The 23,546-nt window shown below is 40.4% G+C and overlaps 1 protein-coding gene across 9 annotated transcripts in view; it reads left to right on the forward strand.

Annotated features, from left to right (window-relative positions):
• The first annotated feature begins 2,242 nt into the window (after window positions 1–2,242).
• Window positions 2,243–23,546, forward strand: part of Cdkl3 (cyclin dependent kinase like 3) — a 48,016-nt gene continuing 26,712 nt past the window's right edge. For 6 of the 9 annotated variants that reach the window (XR_006148762.1, XR_006148763.1, XR_006148766.1 and 3 more), the window contains exons 1-10: window positions 2,570–3,114; window positions 7,367–7,561; window positions 8,936–9,114; window positions 11,143–11,255; window positions 15,144–15,283; window positions 16,571–16,659; window positions 18,647–18,800; window positions 18,896–19,224; window positions 19,980–20,061; window positions 22,363–22,513. Coding sequence is in view for 3 of the 9 variants with exons in the window: in XM_042688849.1 (XP_042544783.1) it covers window positions 2,950–3,114; window positions 7,367–7,561; window positions 8,936–9,114; window positions 11,143–11,255; window positions 15,144–15,283; window positions 16,571–16,659; window positions 18,647–18,800; window positions 18,896–19,224; window positions 19,980–20,061; window positions 22,363–22,513 (1,597 nt within the window). In the remaining 6 variants the exon portion in view is untranslated. Of the gene's footprint in view, window positions 2,411–2,568; window positions 3,115–7,366; window positions 7,562–8,935; window positions 9,115–11,142; window positions 11,256–15,143; window positions 15,284–16,570; window positions 16,660–18,646; window positions 18,801–18,895; window positions 19,225–19,979; window positions 20,062–22,362; window positions 22,514–23,546 lie in introns of those variants that run through there. The other 3 variants (XR_006148765.1, XR_006148764.1, XR_006148767.1) reach the window with 3 other exon arrangements.

Here is a 23,546-nt window from a genome sequence, read left to right on the forward strand (position 1 = left end):
GATTCTCTAAATCAAAGCTAATAATTCCTATCTTTATTATTTTCTTTTTACTTTTTATGAGGTAATAGAGATTGAACTTAGCAACTCAGACATGTGAGGCACACACTACTGCTGAGTTACATTCCTCAACCTTTTTTTTGTTTTCTTTTTGCCAGTCATGGGGCCTGAACTCGGGCCTGGGCACTGTCCCTCAGCTCTTCAGCTCAGGGCTAGTGCTCTACCCCTTGAGCCACAGTGCCACTTCTGGCTTTTTCTGCTTATGTGGTGCTGAGGAATCAAACCCAGGGCCTCATGTATGCAAGACAAACACTCTACCACTGAGCCACCTTCCCAACCCTCCTCAGCCTTTTTGTAAAATTTAGTTTTAGACAGTCTGGCTAACTTGCTCAGGCTGAGGGCCAGGAGTAGTCATGTGCCACCATGTACAGCCCCTTACCTTTAATTTTTGCCTACCAGTCATAACAATCCTTATCCATCCTATAGCTGAAGAGGAAGACTTTAAGATATATAGCTATAGACACATATACATAGACCTAGATATCTATATTTCTATAATGTTTAACAATTTATAACTTTTAGAAATGTTCCGTTTTATTTTCCAAAATAAATGAACACTTTTTTTTTCTGTGCCTGTCCTGGGGCTTGAACTCAGGGCCAAGGCACTGTCCTCCAGGATTTGACAGCATCCTCTGATCTCAGCTTCCAAGTAGCTAGGATTGCAACCCTGATACCTAGCATGGATAAAACACTTTTGACAAACTCAATGAGAGGTGACTCCACAGCTGTATTAAGTATAGCAATGCCCTGGCCTTGAAGCTTACTATATAAACCTATTTGTGGAAAGAGCAGTCTTAAACCTATAATTTTATGTTGTAGCAATTTAGTACTCTATGCTGAGTTCAGTCAGAGTAGGGACTCAGTCTGGTTTATGCTTTTCCCCCCTTTCAAATATTTAAAATACTAAGAATATATTAAACTTACAGCCAGTCCCAGTGCACATTATTTATGCTGGCATTACTTGCAGATACACAACAGCAACAAAAAGACAAGTTACTTGTTCTCAGGTTCCCTCTCATTATCATTTTGTTTTGTTTTATTTTTGTTAGTCAGGGCCTGGGCCCCGTCCCAAAGCTGTAGTGCTTAAGCATAGCGCTTAAGCCACAGCTCCAGGCTTTTTTTTAGTGGCTAACTTGGAGATAAGAGTCATTGACTTTCCAGCCAAGGTTGGCTTCAGATCTTGATCCTGACATCTCAGGATTACAGTTGTGAGCTACCAGTGCCCAGTTGAGCAGGGCAGTTTTAAAGCCTTCCAGGTGTAACTTTAATATCTGTACTGGGATGAGACTCATTGGATTAAAAAATATATATATCATTCTTCTTCATAGTTTGAACAAGACTTGCCAAGATTTCGCATTTTACATTTAACACTTTATAGAAAAAAGGTAAAATCTCTAAATAGAGACAGCACTCCTGGAGCACTAGCTCTAGTGATATCGTTATTTCACTGGAGGCTGACACTACAGCTAATTCTCATCACCTTCAACAACTCCCCCCCCCCCCCCACACACACATCTTGCGCCCTTAGAAATCACTACATATGTTGTAAGACCTTCTGAATTATTTTCTAGAGCCCATAGAGTTTGGGAGCTGGAAATATCTAAAAAGGCAAACTGTGGATGTTCAAGTAGGGTTTGTGCCTGTTGGGGTTGAATTGAGGACTACCCGGGAAACTGTAGGCACAAGAATTGATTCTGTATCTTTTGTCTTTTCCTTTTGGGTACTGGGGATCGAACCCAGGACCTTGCACTTGGGAGACAAGCCTTTTGGCTATTAAGCTACATCCCAGCCCAACACCAAGGCTTGTCTTCAAGTCTAGTCTTTCAACTTGTCTTGTTTGATGACGAGGGGAGCACAAGGTGTCGCCGTGCCTTCTGCCACAGGGGTCGGGCATGCTTCTACCTCGGTTCCCTTTCTCCCCAAGCAATGCAGGCATCCCGTGGTGGTGGTGGGGGGAGGGGGGGGTTCCAAAACCAACCTTTCAGGACGCTCAAACTGCGACAGCCAACCCCCTCCCCCACCCCACCCTGAGCACGTTTCCACGGAGCGCCTACCTGGAGCCACTTTCTACTTCCTTCTCCTTTCACTTCCGGGTCAGGACCCGCCGTTCTTCCGGTCTTGCGTACTGGCGCCTTGCGCAGCCTTCACCTCCCCCCCCCCCCCCCCCACAACCGTTGCTATGGGAGCCGGCAGCCGGGGAGCCCGCGGAGTTGGCCCGTGTAGTAGTGTCGGTGTCCGGTGTCCCGCTTGGGACTTCGCCGAGCCAGGCCAGCGGGGCTACGGAATGGGTTGAGGCGGCGGCGCCTGCCTGGACGGAAGTCGACTGTGGGGCGAGGGGAGCGCCACGGGTCGGGTCCGGGCTTCTTAGACGTGGGGTTTGAGGAGAGGGCGGGACCAGGCCTCGGGAGCTCTCGGGGCCTGTGTCTTGGGCGGCTGCTGTGGTGGGGAGCCCTGACTGGACCCGACCTGACAGGAAATGTGGGGTGCTCGGTGGTGCTGATCGCTAGTGAGGGGGGTGGAGGGGGGGGCCCGGTGAAGTGACGGAGAAGGACCCCGTGTTAATGGTGAGGACTGGGGCCTCCACATGCACCCTAGCGCCGAGGTGGCAGAGCTCCCACCGACCCCCGGGTTCTGTGGACAAGAACATTATTCCCCCCCCCCCCCATGTTCCTGTATTTCAAAGTAAGAATTTATTGAGTCTATACCTTACTCCATGGACAAAATTTCCTGTTTTCTATGTTTAGATTTAAAAGTAGGAGATGAGTCTATACCCTGTCCAGCTTCAATCAATAAAAGTGTCAAGGTTTAACGTTTTCCTTTTTTTTTTTTTTTTTAATTTTAAAAAATTTTTTTTTATTTTTTATTTTTCTGAAGTAGAAGCAAGGCTTGAAAATGGAGATGTATGAAACCCTTGGAAAAGTGGGAGAGGGAAGTTACGGAACAGTCATGAAATGTAAACACAAAGATACGGGGCAGATAGTGGCCATTAAGATATTCTATGAGAAACCAGAAAAATCTGTCAACAAGATTGCCACGAGAGAAATAAAGTTTCTAAAGGTTTGCTTCTTTTGCTTTAATCTGTTTTCTAAGACAGGGTCTCCACGTAGCCCAGGCTGACCTCGTATTCTCCATCCTCAAAATCTATAAATTTAAATAAACATATATAAATATTTCAGTTAATGGACTAAGATGTTCACCCTTAAAAATCTTTACATTTTTGTATTTTTATAGTGTTAAAAGAGGTGCATGGGAATGTAGAATGTAATATTTTGGCCAACTTGTGAAGTCATTCAGGAATATTCAAGTATAATATTAATTAAAATGGCCTGTTGCCAGTGACTCATGAACTTTCATGAGACTTTTATCTCCAATTAACCACCAAAAAGCTCCACATAGGACTGTGAATGTGGCTTAGTGGTAGAGTGCTTGCCTAGTATGCACTGGGTTCAACTCTTCCATACCACATACACAGAAAGAGCTGGAAGTGGCACTGTGGCTCAAGTGGTAGAATGCTAGCCTTAAGCAAAAGAAGCTCAGGGGCAGTGCCTAGGCCCTGAGTTCAAGCCCCAGGACTGGTTTTTGTTTTTGTTTTTTATTTAAAGTCTGCTTTGTACACGGTAATGTGTTATAAACTGAGAGGTAAAAAGGCTTAAGGACGTTTATGATTTCATCAGAAAGACAGAAAGGTAGATAGAAAATGAGACTCATGGGGCTGGAAAGGTGGCTCAGTGGTAGAGTGCTTGTCTTGCATGCATGAGGCCCTGGGTTCGATTCCTCAGCACCACATAAGCAGAAAAAGCTGGAAGTGGCGCTGTGGCTCAAGTGGTAGAGCGCTTGCCTTGAGCTGAAGAGCTGAGGGACAGCATCCAGGCTCAGAGTTCAGACCCCCACGACTGACCAAAAAAAAAGAAAAAAGATAAATGAAACTCCTAAGTCTCAAGTTGACTGACAAAGTCCTGTTGGCTGGAAAGTTTCTTGGAAGTCAAGTGGGACATGGATTTGGCTTTAAAGGATTTGTAGGATTAGGGTAAGAGGGAGAAACTTGAGTTTTAGGTTAGGGTAGCAAAATGACTAAAGCAGAAAAAAAAAGACATTTGTAGAGTCTTACAAAGTTTCTTATGAAGTTTCAGTAAATTGGAGATAGATTTTAAAGGTGTGTGTGTATGTGTTCCTTCTGGTGTGAGAGAGTTCTGGAGCTTGAACCCAGGGACTGGGCTCTGTCTCTGAGCTGCTTTTTGCACAAGGTTAGTCCTCTACCACTGAACCATCATTCTACTTCTGACTGTTTCTAATAGTTAATTAAAGATAACAGTCTCATGGACTTTCCTGTCTGGGCTGGCTTCAAACCACAGTCCTCTGATCTCAGCCTCCTCAGTAGCTAGGATTACAGGCATGAGCCACCAGCACCTGGCTGATTTTTTTTTTTTTTTTTCGGTCGTGGGGCTTGAACTCTGGGCCTGGGCACTGTCCCTCAGCTCTTCAGCTCAAGGCGAGCGCTCTACCACTTGAGCTACAGCGCCACTTCCGGTTTTCTGGTGGTTTATTGGAGATAGGAGTCTCACGGTCTCTCCTGCCCGGGCTGGCTTTGAACCGCAATCCTCAGATCTCAGCCTCCTGAGTAGCTAGGATTACAGGCGTGAGCCACCAGCGCCCGGCTACCTGGCTGATTTTTAAGTCATTTTAGGATAATAAGGCAGAACTTGATTTTATAAGAAATAGAAAATTAAGTTTGAAATCAATGTAAAGAAATGAAAATTATTTGTTTAGCATCCTTGTCTAAAATATATTCAAATGCTGTGAAATAGTGCAGTCTGTTTTAATCCACAAATTATGGCAAATATCTTGAAAGCCCTTTCCAAAATGCAGCAATATTAATGTAAATACACTTAAAACATGATACAAAAAAAAACATGGGAGAGTGTAGAAACATAGGCAAGTCAAAGGAATGTTTGAAGATCAATTACTGCTGCAATTGATGGGAATTTGAAGGGATATTTGTGAATTAGTTCACTTTTGGGAATGATGAATTTAAGATATCAGAACTGTTTAACTAGAGAGAATCTAGTAGGCTTTTACAGATAGGTAACAATACCTGGAAGGTCAGGGCAGTGTAAGCATGTGAGATCAGCTTAGGGAAAAGATTGACAAAGATGCATTAACATTCTGTGGAGATTGGGTACAAAACCAGTGACTGAAAAATACTTCAGTGTGTATATATTCTATTTACTAGAATTGATCTAAATGCTTTAAGTTTTATGGTCTTGACAATGTAGTCTGTACAGTGAAGAAAACAGGTGCTTTTTCGTGCATCTTTATCAGATAGAAAAGTACTTTCTTCATAATCAGATTATTTTTAATCTAAAAAGATTGCCAAAATGGTTCATTTGAGTTAAATTTTTGTTAGTAGTTTATTAAATTACAAACAGCATAAGTAGTATGAATAGCTGTAGAGCTTGTCTAGTGATGGAGAAAAGCAAAAATAAAAACAACTTGAAAAGAGATAATGAAGCATTTCCAAGAGTTTCATGGTTTATCTGAGAAAAATGCCTAATTCCTTATAAGCCCTTTGTGAATCTTCACTAATACATACTCATTACTTTCAATGCTTTTGCCTTTAAAACAAATACTAAACAGGAAGCGGGGACTTTTCCTTAGGTAGAGGATTAATACCATGGTGTTTCAAAGCAGTCAGTTCTTTTTACTGCTGCTAGTATTTTACTACTGCAGCCCTGTGGCATCTTGCTGAACAGGGAAATTGGGAGCAAAAATAGGAAAAGAATCTGGCATTATATTTTGGCATGTTTTTCTATTAGTCATATTACAAGGATTTTACTCTCCATTAGTCATAGAAAAGAAGAAAAATTGATACTGTGCCATTAGAATAAAGGCAAGAAAAATGTTAATGAAAATATAATTTTCGAATGAATTCAATACTGAAAATATATCCATTATTTGTAGCCAAATACTTTTTTTCTTGTAATTTGGAAAAATGGATGATTATCTCGGAATTGATTCTAGTAAGGTCAAAGTGTTGGAAAAAATTGAACACACAACATAAAATGGTAAGCACATTTTTTTCCTAAGCTGATAGTCATGCATATTTTTGACATTTCACAATTATTTTTAACAAGGAATTGCCAGTACCTGCGGGGTTTTTTTGGTTATTGTCATCTTTGTTTTTGTTTTTAAAGATCCCTCTCAGGCTGGCCTCAAGATCCTGTTCTCCTATCCTCAGCCTTCTTAGTGGCTGGGATAAAAGTTGTTTTGTTATTAGGGAGAATAGTACAGACAATAAATGAAAATTATCAAAGATAAGTTCTTACTTTTTTGCATGTTTTGATATTTCACATTTCTGAAATTTTTCTACATATTTTTATATTCTCTTGTTATAATCTAATGAATTTATAATGCCCCCTAGAACTAATGGTTTGTTCACTAGAGTTTAGGACCAAAATTAGAGAATTAATTTGTGTAAGTTTAAACCATACAATTAGTAATGTTGGAATTCATGCTCATTTAAAAACACAGACCTGTTTTCAAATACCTCAAATAGCTTGCTAGAGTCTGGAGGTATAACCCAGCTTAGCATGTAGAAAGAAGCCTCTGGATTCAAACCCTAGCAGAAGACAAAATAAATGGGCAGTCCCAATGCTGGAGAGGTGAAGGCAGGAGGATTGTGAGTTTCTGTCTAGCCTGGTCTACATAGCAAGACTCTGTGTCAAAACACCAAATGACAACACCAACTGTAAAAGTAACAAGAAAAATATAAGGACTTTAAAAATTTCAGATATTAAATTTAACCACAAGCCAAGTTAAAAGATATCAAGATATTTCTCAGCAGCATACCAAATTACAAGATACTAGCTTTAAGTTAATTTTAATAAGAAATCAAATGTCACTTTACTTATAATTTAAAAAATAGGAATGGCCTTGTGCCGGTGGCTCACACCTGTAATCCAGCTACTCAAGAGGCTGAGATCTGAGGATCACGGTTCAAAGCCAGCCTGGGCAAGAGCATCCATGAGACTCTTATCTCCAATTAACCACTAGAAAACTGGAAGTGGCACTGTGGCTCAAGTGGTAGAGTGCTAGCCTTGAGCTGAAGAGCTCAGGGACAGCACCCAGGCCCAGAGTTCAAGACCCACAACTGACAAAAAAAAAGGAATGTGTATCAATTGAAAATTTTCTGTTGATATGCATGGAAGAAAGGAGCTGAGAATATTTGTTTCCTTAAAAAATTATGTAGATGTTATGTATACAAGTTATATTTGATATGATTTATTAAAAATCTGTTTTTTGTCATTAATAGCAATTTCGTCATGAAAACCTGGTCAATCTTATTGAAGTTTTTAAACAGAAAAGGAAAATTCATTTGGTGTTTGAATTTATTGACCACACAGTATTAGATGAGTTACAACATTATTGTCATGGACTAGAGAGTAAACGACTTAGAAAATACCTCTTTCAGATCCTTCGAGCAGTTGATTATCTTCACAATAATAATGTAAGTGCCTCATAGTAAGCCAAATAGGATAAATATAAATTCTAGTGCTGTTTAAATATCATGTTACTTTTATGAAGGTTGTTAAGATTCTTTTTCTGTAAATATTAATAGCATCTTGAACATGGATATGGTAGTTACAGAACCAAGAAACATTTTTTGAGAACATAATTAACTGTAAGGCAAGTATAGGATACTAAAATGTATTATCAAAGAGATGATTATGAGGAAGCGGGATGTCTAGTAAGGTACATTGTATGTGTTTATGGACATGTCAGAATAAAGCTCCCTTAAAGGATTAATTGATGGTAATAAAACAAAGTGAGGGGAAAGTGGCTCTGTGGCTCAAGTGGTAGAGCGCTCACCTTGAGCTGAAGAGCACAGGGACAGCACCCAAGCCCAGAATTCAAGCCCCACAACTGACAAAATTAAATAAATAAAATAGAAAAAAAAGTGAGGGGAGAGAAAAATATGGTTGTGAAAGCCACTGAAATTTCAGATTGGAATTTTCTTGCCAGCTAGAACCAAGGCTGTATTATGTGATAATTACAATCATGTATTGCCGGGCACTGATGGCTCACGCCTATAATCCTAGCTACTCAGTAGGCTGGGATCTGAGGATCACGGTTCAAAGCCAGCCCAGACTAATCCATGAGACTCTTATCTCTAATTAACCACCAGAAAAGCAGAAGTGGCTCTGTGGCTCAAGTGGTAGAGTGCTAGCCTTGAGCAAAAGAAGCTCAGGGACAGTGCCTAGGCCTTGAGTTCAAGCCCCAGGACTGGCAAATAATATAGATATTTGGGGGGCTGGGAACTTAGCACAGTGGTAGAATGCTCATCTAGCTTGTATAAAACCTTGGGTTCAATTCCTAGCTAAAAACAGCCATTATATAAGTGCAAGTTTTGGCCACTTTATGGGGAAGAAATATTTATTTCTTTTTGTATTCATTTACTCAACATATGTATCGAGCATCTGCCAATGACAGTGTGTGTATGTGTGCTGACCATGGGGCTTGAACTCAGGGCCAGGGAGTGGTCTCTGAGCTTTTTTGTCAAAGCTAATGCTCTACCACTTGAGCCATAGCTCTACTTCCAGCTTTTTTGGTACCCAGGCAGGATTCTCAAACCAAAATCCTCAGATCTCAGCCTACTGAGTTAGCTAGGATTACAGGTGCCAGCCACCAGCACTCAGCTTCATTTCATTTTGAAGGGATAGCTAGGACAAAAATTGAAAGTATGTAATTACATTTACATATGACATGAATATAGCTTCTCTATCTTAATTAGCTAGATTTTTTTCTCTGTATAATTTCTGAGAGATTTTTCTAGAAACAAAACTCATTTTTAATAAAATTTCATTTTCTGTTTCTTTTTTAGATTATTCATCGAGACATAAAACCTGAAAATATTTTAGTATCCCAGTCAGGAATTACTAAACTCTGTGACTTTGGCTTTGCACGAACACTAGCAGGTCCTGGGGACATTTATACAGACTATGTGGCTACACGCTGGTATAGAGCTCCAGAACTAGTGTTAAAAGATACGACTTATGGAAAGTATGTTTGTTTTGGGTAACCTACTTGGCCTTTTCCCTGGAATCTCTCTTTTTCCTACACCTTTCTTTTTCTCTCTGTATCTGGGTTGGGACTTAGAACAGGCTATCTGTAACTGCAAAACCTTGTAGACCGTGTTACTACGATTTACTCAGATTCAGGTAGCTGCATCTACAAGAGACCTATGTAAACATCCTCACACGTGTCCATGCTTGCTTTAAGCTGTGCCACACCCTTGACAGAGCTGCCTCTTCAGTTTACTTATAGCCTCTATAGCCTATAAAGATTTTAAATTCATTTGCTTTCCTGAAAAAATGGTATTCTCTTTTAAATTGTGCTCATGTCTTTAAAAGGATCATGATTTTGGCTTCATGTAAAACAGTCATCTAAAATACAAATAACTGACTAGGCACCAGTGGCTCACGCCTGTAATCCTAGCTACTCAAGAGGCTGAGATCTGAGGATCGAAGTTCAAAGCCAGCCCAGGCAGTAAAGTCTGTGAGACTCTTGTCTCCAATTAACCACCAGAAGACTGGAAGTGGCGCTGTGGTTCAAAGTGGTAGAGCACCAGCCTTGACTAAAGAGCTGAGGGACAGCGCCCAGGCCCAGAGTTCAAGCACAACTGATTAAATAAACAAACAAATAAATACAAATAACCAGCTGGGAATGTGGTTTAGTGGTAGAGAGCTTGCCTAGCATGCATGAAGCCGTGGGTTCAATTCCTCCATACCACACAGACAGAAAAAACCAGAAGTGGCACTGTGGCTCAAGTGGTACAGTGCCAGCCTTTAGCAAAAGAAGCCCAGGCTCTGAGTTTAAGCCCCAGGACTACAAAAAAAATTTTTGAGAGAAAAGTCTCACTATGTAACCCAGGCTGGCCTTGGCCTTGAACTTGCTATGTAGCCCAGGTTGACCTTGAACTTAAAATTCTCCTGTCTCGGACAACAAAGTGCTAAGATTACTGGCAGGAGGGGCTGGGAAGGTGGCTCAGTGGTAGAGCACTTGCCTTGCATGCTCGAGGCCCTGGGTTCGATTCCTCAGCACCACATAAGCAAAAAGAAAAAAGCCGGAAGTGCACTGTGGCTCCAGTGGTAGAGCGCTAGCCTTGAGATGAAGAGCTGAGGGACAGTGCCCAGGCCCAGAGTTCAGGCCCCACAACCGGACCCAAAAAAAAAAAAAAAAGATTACTGGCAGGAGGTATCATCACACCTGGCTAGCAATATTTTTAGAATAGATTATTTCTTTCTTTTCCTTCCTTCCTTCCTTCCTTCCTTCCTTCCTTCTTTCTTTCTTTCTTTTTTTTTTATTGTGAACATACTGTACAGAGGGGTTACAATTACATGGGCAAGATAATGAGTACATTTCTTATCAAGCATTGCAGCCTCCTCCTTTGTTTACCCTTCACATCCCTTCCCAGCCTCCCCCCGCCTCCCCTCTTTCCTTCCTTCCTTCCTTCCTTCTCTCTCTCTCTCTCTCTCCCTCTCTCTCTCTCTCTCTCTCTTTTTTTCTTTCTTTCTTTCCTTTGTCAGTCACAGGGCTCAAATATGGGCCTGGGCTCTGTCCCTTAGCTCTTCAGCTCAAGGCTAGCACTCTACCACTTGAGCCACAGTACCACTTCCGGTTTTCTGAGTGGTTTATTGGAGATAAGAGTCTCATGGACTTTTCCTGCCATGGCTGGCTTTGAATTACAATCCTCAAATCTCAGCCTCCTGAGTAACATGGATTACAGTAGGATTACAGTAGCTAGCCACTGGCGTCCAGCTATTTCTTTTTTTTTTAAGGATATTTTTTAGTTATTTATTTATTTGTCAGTTGTGGGCCTGAACTCTGGGCCTGGGCACTGTCCCTCAGCTCTTCAGCTCAAGGCTAGCACTCTGCCACAGCACCACTTCCAGCTTTTTCTGCTTATGTGGTGCTGAGGATCGAAGCCAGGGCCTCAAGCATTCAAGGCAAGCACTCTATCACTAAGCCACATCCTCAACCCTACAATGGATTATATTTCTGCATGACAGTCATTCTGGTTTGTTTCAGACCTGTGGATATTTGGGCTTTGGGCTGTATGATCATTGAGATGGCCACTGGAAATCCCTATCTTCCCAGCAGTTCTGATTTGGATTTACTTCATAGAATTGTTTTAAAAGTAGGTAGGTAATACTGAAATATCTGTTATGTGTCTAAAGCAAACATTGCCAGATCAATACTGCTTGATTTTCAAGTTTAGCTTTTCTGTATATGAATAAAGGAAACCTATTGTTTTGATAGGTGATGACACTTTAGGCTGATAAAGAAGCCAGAAGATTCTGCTTTTACAAAAAAATATTTTCTGATTCGGTTGCCAGTGGCTCACATCTGCAATCCTAACTACTCAAGAGGCTAATCTGAGGATCAGTGTTTGAATCCAGCCTGGACATGAAAGTCCATGAGATTCTGATTTCCAGTTAACTACAAAAAGGCAAAAGTGGCTCAAATGGTAGAGCACTAGCCTTGAGCAAAAAAATTCAGGTACAGCACAGGAGTTTAAACCACAGGACTGAAACACACACACACACACACACACACACACACCCTTTTTCTATCTACCACAGGAGTTCAAACCACAGGACTGAAACACACACACACACACACAAAACTTTTTCTTTTCCTTTTTTTTTTTGGGGGGGGGGGTTCAGTTGTGGGGGCCTGAACTCTGGGCCTGGGCGCTGTCCCTCAGCTCTTCAGCTCAAGGCTAGCACTCTACCACTTGAGCCACAGCGCCACTTCCGGCTTTTTTCCTTTTTGCTTATGTGGTGCTGAGGAATCAAACCCAGGGCCCCAGGCATGCAACGCAAGCACTCTACCACTGAGCCACCTTCCCAGCCCCCACAACACAAAACTTTTTTCTGTCTACCTACCTATCTATCTAATTTACCAGGATGCAAATGCAAATATTGAAGGCAGATGTTGATGCTAAGAAAAATAGTACAATAACAATATACTTCAGTTTTAAATACTAGCTTTGGGGTTGGATAACACTTGTTTGACAAGTGCAAGGCCCACAATACCCTGAGTGCAGTCCTCAGTACTGCAGAAAAAGCAAAAAATCAAGCTAGCTTCTACAAATATTTGCACTACTTTTCTTTTTAGGTTTGAGACTGGGACTCGGTACTCAGAGCTTTTGCTCACTGGCTGGTACTCTACCAACTTAACCACGCCTCCAACCCTTATTTGAACTTCTAAACAAGAACTTTATTTGTGTGTATGCCAGTATTGGGGCTTGAACTCGGGGCGTGGGTGTTGTCCATGACCTCTTTTGTTCAAGGCTAGCACTTTACCACTTGAGTCAGATCCACTTCTGGCTTTTTATGGTTAATTAGAGATACAGTTTCTTCAGCTGTAAAATGACAGAACTAGAATCATTTCTAACAATAACATAGCAGAACTTTAAACAAGACACAAAAAAATGTGATGCCTCAAAACTCTGACATATTGTAAAATCAGTATTTACCCAGATTTCACTTAGATTGTTCAAAGGACTTCTGCCTAATCCTGAAACTACATGTTTATGAATAGCCTTTCCACCAGACAAAGAGGTCTTCAAGATCTTCATTCAGAACTATTTTTTAAATGTATTATTATTATTAACATTATTATTATTGTTGTTGTACAAAGAGGTTATAAGTCAGTTTATGAGTAAAATGCTTCTTGGTCAATGTTACTCCTTCTTTTATTCCCCTCATTTTCCCCCTATTGTCCCTACCCTCAAGTTACATAGTTCATTTTTTACATAATGTACATTTGCTATAATGACTGCATTTGCTCATCCTTCTTCCCTTCATTCCTATGTCCATCTCAGAACTATTTTTTTTTTTTAATTACACTAGGGGCAAGGCTAACCACAAAAATGTTTGAATAGGGGCTGGGAAGTTGGCTCAAGTGGTAGAGCGCTAGCCTTGAACTGAAGAGCTTGGGGACAGTGCTCAGGCCCAGAGTTCAGGCCCCACGACTGGACCCAAAAAAAAAAATGTTTGAATAGTTAAAATATATTATCAAATGAACTCTCACCAACTGTATTTTCAATATTCAGTTTGTCATTAAATATATTCTTTTTATTTTGCATGAAGAATCTAGATTTTTTAAGTTTTTATTATTATATTTAAGTAGTTGTACAAAGAAGTTCCCATTCCACAAAACAGTATATGAATACAAGGTGTCTGATTTAAATATATTTTGAATAAATTATTTACCTGGCTATCTACTCTGTATTTTGTTTTGTTAATGAGGATGGTTTCTGAGCAACTAACAGATTTTCTTTTTCCTTTTCTTTGTTTTTTTTTTTTTTTTTTTTTGGTGTTTCATGAGGCTTGAACTCAGGGCCTGGAAGCAATCCCTGAGCTTTTATGCTTCAAGGCTAGCACTCTACCACTTTGAGCCACAGTTTAATGGTGGTTAACCAGACTGGCATTACACCTAGATCCTCAGATCTCAGCCTCCTGAATAGCTAGGATTATAGGCATGAGCCACTAGCACCTAGCAAATAACAGACTATTTATCTCCAACTACTTGTAAGTTTTATATAGCTAACTACTAAAAAAAAAACTATCTCACCGGGTGCTGGTGGCTCACACCTATAATCCTAGCTACTCAGGAAGCTGAGATCTAAGGATCACGGTTCAAAGCCAGCCAGGGCAAGAAAGTCCAGGAGACTCTTTTTTTTTTTTTTAATTTTTATTTTTTGGGTCCAGTTGTGGGGCCTGAGCTCTGGGCCTGGGCACTGTCCCTCAGCTCTTTCAGTTCAAGGCTAGTGTGCTACCACTTGAGCCATAGCACCACTTCTGGCTTTTTTTTCCTCCTTATGTGGCTCTGAGGAATCAAACCCAGGGCCTCATGCATGCAAGGCAAGCACTCTACCACTGAGCCACCTTCCCAGCCCCGTCCATGAGACTCTTATCTCCAATAAACCACCAGAAAACCTGAAGTGTTACTGTGGCTCAAGTGGTAGAGTGCTTGCCTTAAGCTTAAGAGCTCAGGGATAGTGCCCAGGCCCAGAGTTCAAGCCCTACAACTGACAAAAATAAATAAAAAATTTAAAAAAAATCTCATCCAACCCAACTATTTAAGTTTTTGTTTAGGCTAGGTGCTAGTGGGTTATTCCTGTAATCCTACTCAGGAGGCTGAGATCTGAGGATCATAGTTTGAAGTCACCCCAGGTAGGAAAGTCCATCAGATTCTTTATCTCCAATTAACCTCCAAAACTCCTGATGTAAAACTGTGGCCCAAGTGGTAGAGTGCTAGCCTTGAGCAAAAGACACAAGGGATAGTGCTCTGGCCCTCAGTTCAAGCCCCAGGATCAATTAATTAATTAATTAAATGAATGAATGGTCAGGTACTTCTTGTTCAATGTAAAAAAAAAAAACTGAAAAAGCCAGGTGCTGATGGCTACTCAGGAGGCTGAAATCTGAGGATATGGTTTGAAGTCAACTCAGGTAGGAAAGTCCATGAGAGTCTTTATCTCCAATTAACCTCTAAAAATCTTGATGTGAAACTGTGGCTCAAGTAGTATAATTCTAACCTTGAGCAAAAACATCAGGGACAGTACTCTGGCCTTGAGTTTAAGCACCAAGACAAATAAATACATTCAGGTACTTTCTTGGTCAGTATTAAACACTCCTCTCCCCAAAAAAGAAAAAGCTAAAAATGCCGGGGTGCTGGTAGCTCACACCTGTAATCCTAGCTACTCCTAGCTACTACTGAGATCTGAAGATCATAGTTCAAAGCCAGCCTAGGCAAGAAGATCCATTTGACTCTTATTAACTACCAAAAAAAGCCAGAAGTGGAGCTGTGGCTCAAATGGTAGAGCACTGGCTTTGAGCATAAAAGCTCAGAGACAGCTCCCAGACCCTGCGTTCAAGCCCCAGATAAGGCACAAAAGAAAAAAAAAATGTTACTCTTCCTTCTCTTTGTTTTCAGTAATCTAATGTAGATCACATACCAATTTCATTGTTTTGATTGTATATTTTTCTTTTTTTCTTATATCCATATTTGTCTCTTTTCAGGCAATTTGACACCTCACTTGCAGAGTATCTTTGCCAAGAGTCCCATTTTTGATGGGGTGATACTTCCTCAAGTTCAACACCCTCAAAATGCAAGGAAAAAATACCCAAAGCTTAATGGATTGTTGGCAGATATGGTTCATGTATGTTAACAGATTAAGCATTTGTATCTGAGAAATCTGTATAAATCATAATACAATTTTAAAATATTACTTAAATGAAATTCCATTTGTTGAAAAATTACAGAAAAGCGCAGTGATTCCTGCCTGTAAGCTTAGCTACTCAGGAAGCTGAGATCTGACTATCATGGTTTTGAAGCCAGCCTGGGAGGTAAAGTCCTTGAGACTCTTATCTCCAATTTACCAAAAAGCTGGGAATGAAGCTGTGGCTCAAGTGGTACAGTAATAGCTTTAAGAGGGAAAAAAAAAAAAAACTAAGGGACAGCCTTCAGTTTTTGAGTTCAAGTGCCAGAACCAGAACAAAAATAAAACAGCTGGGTATTGGTGGCTCACACCTGTAATCCTAGCTACTCAGGAAGCTGAGAGCTGAAGATTTCGGTTTGAAACCAATCTTGGCAGAAGTCCCTGTGAAACTTTTATCTCCAGTAAACTACTCAAAAAAAAAAAAAAACCCAGAAGTGGTGCACTGTAGCTTAGGAGGTAGAGCATTAGCCTTAAGCACAAAGAGACTTAGGGACAGTGCCCTGAGTTCAAACTCCAGGACCAACAATCAGTCATTCTGTCAATTACAGAAAGGTTGTCAGGTGTTGGTGGCTCACTCCTGTAATACTACTCAGGAGGCTGAGATAATGGAGGATCATGGTTCCAAGCAATCTTGGGCAGAAAAGTCCAAGAACTCCTTTTTAAAAATAATCAACAAAAAGCTGTGCTGGTAGAGTAGCTCAAATAATAGGCCAGCACAGTGAGCAAGCAACTCAAATTCTCATATTGGGCTGATATAAGGATCAAATAACTAAATAATTTCTGTTAATTCCATGTATCATTATTCTTTTTTAAAGTGCTAGGGATAGAGCCCAGGGCCTTGCATGTACTAAGCAAATAACTCTACCCTCCACCTTTGAGCTACACTTCTAAACCCCCAATTTCTGTCATTTATAGTAGAAAAAAAGACTGACCTTTGTTTTGGCAAGAGTCATAGAACATTTAACCAGTAATAAAGCTTTACAAGTACAAATTTCTTAGAGAAGTAAATAATCAGATCTAATTCTATCTTTCCAGAAAGTCTTTTAGCTCTGGGGAATTAATCCTTTATCAAAGTTTATACTCTGTTAAGAACCCACTTATTTTAATAGGTAAGGTTGACTTGGATATATTTTTATGTGTGTGGAAAGTCACAATAAAACACCTCTATACAACTAATATATGCAAATAAAAACAACTCATTTATTAAAATGTTTTTTTCTTTTCTAGGCTTGTTTACAAATTGATCCTGCTGAAAGGATATCATCTAATGATCTTTTGCATCATGAATATTTTACTAGAGATGGATTTGTTGAAAAGTAAGCATATTATGAATGTGGTATTTTTAGTAAGAAATATTGCTAGCCTAAGAATTGCTAAATAAATTAATGTAACAACAAAAATATACGAATTAGTAAACATTTATTTACTCATTTGTTTGCTCAGGCCTACAAGGCTGAGATCCTAGGATCACAGTTCAAAGCCAGCCTGGACAGGAAAGTCCATGAGAATCTTTTCTCTAGTCAACCACAAAAAAAGCCAGAAGTGGAGCTGTAGCCTAGGTGGTAGAGTGGTAGCCTTGAACACTGATGCTCAGGGATAGCATCTTGGCCCTGAGTTCAAGCCCCAGGATAGCACAGAAAAACCCTTTTTTCGGTGCCACACTGTCTATTATATGCTCAGTGTTGATTGAAATTAGTCATACTTCTTTAAAAAATGTTTATATTCAGGTTTTGAAAGAAACAGGAAGGAGCCGGACGCTGGTGGCTCACGCCTGTAATCCTAGCTATTCAGGAGGCTGAGATCTGAGGATCACGGTTCAAAGCCAGCCAGGGCAGGAGAGACCGTGAAACTCCTATCTCCAATAAACCACCAGAAAACCGGAAGTGGCACTGTAGCTCAAGTGGTAGAGCGCTCGCCTTGAGCTGAAGAGCTGAGGGACAGCGCCCAGGCCCAGAGTTCAAGCCCCACGACCGACCAAAAAAAAAAAGAAACAGGAAGGGCTGAAAGCATAACAGTAGAACACACCTGTCTAACTAGCATGAGTCCCCAAGTTCCAACCTCTGTAGTGCTAAAAAATATAGAATGAAAAGTTTCTCATTTATTGCAAAGTCATTCAGTTGACCTATGGACATGAAGTTGGAAAAACATATACCAACTTAAGGTTAGTTATAAAATAGATATAGAATTAAAGTTAGGTATAGAAAAGTCTGGGAACTGCCATTAGAGGTAGAATAGGGTAAAGTGTATTTTTTTTTTTTTTGGTCAGTTGTGGGGCTTGAACTCTGGGCCTGGGCACTGTCCCTCAGCTCTTCAGACAAAGGCTAGTGCTCTACCACTTGAGCCACAGTGCCATTTCTGGCTTTTTCTGTGGCGCTGAGGAATTGAACCCATGGCCTCATGTATGTAAGGCAAGCACTCTACCACTGAGCCACCTTCCCAGCCCCGAAAGTGGATCTTTGAAAGTAACTAGAACTTCAAGAATGATAGGAATTTTGCTGTAAAACCAAAAAATGAGGTAGTACTCTATTGATGAAAGTGCCATTGATAAGTATCAGTAACTAAATAAGAAATTTGTGTCCTATCAACTCTATTAAGCTAAAATGATTCCTTTGGTATTTAGATATTAAGATTTTATTATTATGGCCTGGAGCCTGTGGCTCATACCTATAATCCTAGCTACTCAGGAAGCTGAGATCTAAGGATTACGGTTCAAAAACTAGCCCCGGGAAGGAATGTCCATGAGACTCTTATCTCCAGTTGACCACCAGAAAGCTGGAAGTGGAGCTGTGGCTCAAGTGGTAGAGCTCTTGCCTTGAACTGAAGAGCTCAGGGACAGCGCCCAGGGCCAGAGTTCAAGCCCCAAGACCAACAAAAAGAAAAAGAAAAAGAAAGATTTTACTATTACGGGTAAAAGTGCCTTGAGTTCAAACTATTAAACCTTCAGAAAATGGGGGTTGGGAAGATGGCTCAGTGGTAGAGTGCTTGTCTTGCATGCATGAGGCCCTGGGTTCAATTCTACAGCACCACATAAACAAAAAAAAAAAGCTGGGAAATGGTGCTGTGGCTCAAGTGGTAGAGCACTAGCCTTCAGCACAAAAGTTCAAGGACAGTGCCTAGGACTAGCACCAAAAAAAACACAAAAAAAATCACCAAATTATGCCATCTCTTGTCATGGGTTATAACTATACAGCATTATTTATGCTGTACCTAAAATGTACATTAATTGATTAAATTGTTCAGTAGAGATAAAAGTACTTACATAAATGAAAAGTTTACTGTTTGAAATTGTTTGGTTTTTCTCAGATTCTTACCAGAGCTGAGAGCTAAATTACTACAAGAAGCAAAACTCAATTCAGTTGTGAAGACAAAGGATATTCCTAAAGAAAATGAATATATGAGAGAGGAAAGAAAAACAAACCTTAACAATACAGTAATAAATAATTCCCACATTGGAAAGGTACGTTAATTTTCATTTCAACTATATTCTAGTTAGCACTGGAGAGATAAAAATAGCTGTTCTGATGACTCACTCAGATTTTCAATTTGTTCCAGGAAACAGAAAAAGAGAAAAAGAGTAAGGACATTAGAGTGAGGGTTTTTAAAATCAAAGGAGGAAAAGGAGATACCTCAGAACTGAAAAAGTTAGAATATGAAGGTGTTCATCATCAACAGGATGCAGTTGACAATGCTCATGCTACATCTTTAGATACAAAACCTGTAATCATTGAATCACCAAACTCTGTCAATCCCAGCACTAACACTAATGGTATGAAAGAAGATCCATATGCTGGAGGTTGTATGATAATGCCACCCATCAACCTTACAAACAATAATTTCATGGCTGCAAATCCAAATCCAAATCTCCCTCACTCTAATCCAAGGTGAGCTGTAACAGCAAAGAGACTTGAGTAATACTGTGTTCCTGCATATGGTATTTTAAAGAATTGTTTTCTTAGTGTCTGTATGTAAATTAAGTTACAGGCATCTATTTGAAATTATAATTATATAACAGGTCATTACTGAATAGTTCTTATGAATGCTATGGAATGAATTAATTTTTCTTGGCTATAAATATGTTTAATTTTTCTCTGATGTCTTTGTTTTGCAAGTTTTTCATTGGAAAAAAATCCTTAGAAAAATATCTCCCATTTTGAAGCAGTGTTATGTCCTAAATTCTAGTATCCATGTATCTTGGTGTCTTAGTTTTCTGTTATTTGCTATGACAAAGTATCAGAGGTGAGACCATGTACTTTTTACAAAGAAAAGAGGTGGCATGCACTAGGCTCCTCTGGAGCTCTTGGTACTTCCAAATGATTGTTGTTTTTGGTACTCAGTGTTCTCATAGTAGACTTCTATAGTGTAACTTATTCACTTATTTTTTTTTGGAGACTAGTCTTACTATGTAGCCTAGGCTAGCCTTGAACTTGTGTTCCTCTTGCCTCAACCTCCATATCCAGAAAAATATTATTAGACTTATTTATTTATTTTCACAGTGCTGAGGATTAAACCCATGGCTTTGTACATGCTAAACAAATACTTTACCTCTGAACTATATCCCTAGCCCTGTTCATCCTTAAGCTAAAACATAGATACTTCTGGGAGTTCTATTAACTTCTTATTTATTTTTAAATAATAGGTTAGGTGAAAGAGCAAAAAAGAAACAAACTACTGGACAAGTTATATCTAATACCAGACAAGAGGACACAGTTCCAACTCAAGTAAGGCAAGAAGCTAGTCATTGAAAAATGGCCTTTTTTTTAACATTGATCCCTTTTCCTTTTCTCTGTCTCTGGGCTATAACATTTAAAAATATGAATATATGCTTTTAATTTTTCTCTCTGTATCTTTTTGTTGTTGTTGTTGTTCATAGGGTTTAAGGGCCTAGGTACTGTCTTTGAGCTTGTTCATTCAAGCACTCTACCTCTTTGAGCCACAGCTCTACTTCCAGTTTTCCAATGGTTAATTTGAGATAAGCATCTCACAGACTTTCCTGCTTGGGCTGGCTCTGAATGGTGATCTTCAGATCTCAGCTTCCTGAGTAGCTAGGATTGTAGGTGTGAGCCTTCAGTGCTCTGCTTATTTCTGTCATGTTTGTCTCTGTTTCTTTCTCTCTGTGGCACTGTTGACCAAAGCCAGGGCTTTACATATGCTAAACACATGCTCAACCACACAGCTGCATTGCCAGCTCTCTTTTTTTCTTTCAGATATGAAAATAGGTCACATTTTAAAGCATCCTTCTTCCATTTGGCTCAGTTTTAGTTAATTTACTATATTGTAATTTGATATATAGCATGTGACCTGCCTAGCAAATACAGGTGCCTAAGTTCAAAGCCCAATACCATTAAAAAGAAAGAAAATTAGCCAGGGACTGGTGGCCTGTAGTCCTAGCTACTCAGGAGTCAAATCTGAAGATCACCTTTCAAAGCCAGCCCCAGCAGTAAAGTCGATGAGACTCATCGCCAGTGAACTACTCAGAAAAGGACATTAGTGCTGGGCTCAAGTGGGAGAGAGCTTGCCTTGTGCAAAACAAACTCAAAGCAGTGCCCAAGCCCTAAATTCAATCCCAGGACCAGCAAGAAAAAAAGAAAAGAAAAAAAATCAACACAAAAAGTTTCCAGAGGGCTGGGAATGTAGCTTAATGGTAGAGTGCATACATGAAGCCCTGGGTTCAATTCCTCAGTACCCAAGAAACAGAAAAAGCCAAAAGTAGTACTAACCTTGAGCAAAAGAAGCTCAGGGACAGTGCTGAGGCCCTGAATTCAAAAAAAAAAAAAAAAAAAAAATGTTTCCACATAATGACTGCTTACTTTTAACTTTCCTGGGTCTAAATCCTGGAGTCCATGGGATGGGAAGATGGCTCAGTGGTAGAGGGCTTGCCTTGCATGCCTGAGGCCCTGGGTTCAATTCCTCAGCACCACATAACCAAAAAGAAAAAAGCCGGAAGTGGCGCTGTGGCTCAAGTGGTAGAGTGCTAGCCTTGAGCTGAAGAGCTGAAGGACAGCACCCAGGCCCAGAGTTCAGGCCCCATGACTGGACCCAAAAATCAATCAATCAATCAATCCTGGGGTCCAAAAACCGTATCATTTTATATATCAAAAAGTAAATTTTTGCCGGGCGCTGGTGGCTCACGCCTGTAATCCTAGCTACTCAGGAGGCTGAGATCTGAGAATCGCGGTTCAAAGCCAGCCCGGGCAGGAGAGACCGTGAGACTCCTATCTCCAAGAAACCACCAGAAAACCGGAAGTGGCGCTGTAGCTCAAGTGGTAGAGTGCTCTCCTTGAGCTGAAGAGCTGAGGGACAGCGCCCAGGCCCAGAGTTCAAGCCCCACGACCGACAAAAAAAAGTAAATTTTTGACAAAACTGAACTGAAGTAAATAATCCAACGTCAAGTACAATGAATAGTATTATAAAAGTAAGATTGTGGTTCTGAAGGTTGAAACTATTATTCTCAGAATATTACATATAATGAAAAAGTTACTTATATATTTAATAGTATTCTATTTTTTATTTGTATGTATGTGTATATTAATGTATTTAGAGAGAGACAATCCTGCTATGTGGTTTAGGCTGGCCTAGAATTCACAATCCTCCTGATTCTGCCTCCCGAGTTCTGGGATTACAGCCTGGACTTAAATCTACTTCCTCTTCCTCCTCCTCCTCCATTTTGTCAGTCTTGGGCTTGAACTCTTGAACTCAGGGCTTGGGTGCTGACCCTAAACTTTTCTGCTCAAGGCTAGTCCTCTACCACTTTGAGCTACAACTCTACTTTGGTTTTCTGATGGTTAATTGGAGGTAAGAGCTCACAGACTATCCTGCCTGGGCTGGCTTCAAGCTGAAATCCTCAGATCTCTGCCTCCTGAGTAGCTAGGATTACAGATGTGAACCATCAGTGCCAGGCTTTAATCCACTTCTTAATTATGAGAATAATTGTTCGATTTTACATCCAAATGACTAGCAATTGTAAGTTAGTCATAGTTACGCAAAATAGTTACACAATTTCTTTAAATCTATTTCTTTAGAACCAAATGGAGAAGGGTGTTTTTAATGAGCGAACAAGTCAAAATGACCAAATAGCAAATGGGAACAAAAGGAAGCTAAATTTTTCCAGATGTGACAGGAAGGAATTCCATTTCCCTGAATTGCCATTAATACAGCCAAAGGACATGAAAGGTACATATTTATTGTATGACTTTACAAATTTCTTTATAAATAATATCATTTACAGAACTTTTTATGGCATAGTTTTAATTTTATGGTGTGATTCAGGTAGAAAAATAGTAAATTGCTGAGAAAATAGTAAATTTCTATGTGTTACTTAATGTAGATCATTTTATTTCTTTTTTTTTTTTTTTGGGTCCGGTTGTGGAGCCTGAACTCTGGGCCTGGGTGCTGTCCCTCAGCTCTTCAGCTCAAGGCTAGCGCTCTACCACTTGAGCCACAGTGCCACTTCCGTCTCTTTTCTTTTTTGCTTATGTGGTGCTGAGGAATCGAACCCAGGGCCTCAGGCATGCAAGGTAAACGCTCTACCACTGAGCCACCTTCCCAGCCCCCATCATTTTATTTCTTTTTTTCTGATTTTTTTTTTTGGGGGTCTGGCTGTGGGGCCTGAACTCTGGGCCTTTTCAGCTCAAGGCTAGCGTTCTACCACTTGAGCCACAGCGCCACTTCCGGCTTTTTTCTTTTTGCTTACATGGTGCTGAGGAATGGAACCCAGGGCCTCAGGCATGCAAGGCAAGTGCTCTACCACTGAGCCACCTTCCCAGCCCTCATTTTATTTCTTAAGTGTGTATGTGTGTGTGTGAGAAAGAGAGTGTATGAGTGTGGTGCCATTACTGGAGCCTAAACTCAGAGCCTTGTGTCTCCATCAACATTTCAACTCTACCACTTGCGCCACAACTCCAGTCCATTTTTGTGCCAATACAGAGGCTTGAACTTAGGACCTCACGCTGCTCTGTCACTTGAGACACACCTCCACTTCCTGCTTTTACTGGTTAACTTAAGTCTCTTGGATTTGTTGGTCCCAGCTGTCATCAAACTTGAACCTCAGCCTTCTGAGTCGCTAGGATTACAGGCATGAGTCACTAGTGCCTGCTCAGTCCACCTTTTAGCTAGTTAATTGTAAATAAGAATCTCAAAGGTTTATTTCCCTGGGCTAACTTCAAACCACAGTTATTAGATCTTAGCCATCTGAGTAGCTAGATGT

Source organism: Dipodomys spectabilis, unplaced genomic scaffold, assembly GCF_019054845.1.
Source record: "Dipodomys spectabilis isolate Male_0828 unplaced genomic scaffold, ASM1905484v1 ptg000119l, whole genome shotgun sequence".
In the NCBI taxonomy this organism is placed as follows: domain Eukaryota; kingdom Metazoa; phylum Chordata; class Mammalia; order Rodentia; family Heteromyidae; genus Dipodomys; species Dipodomys spectabilis.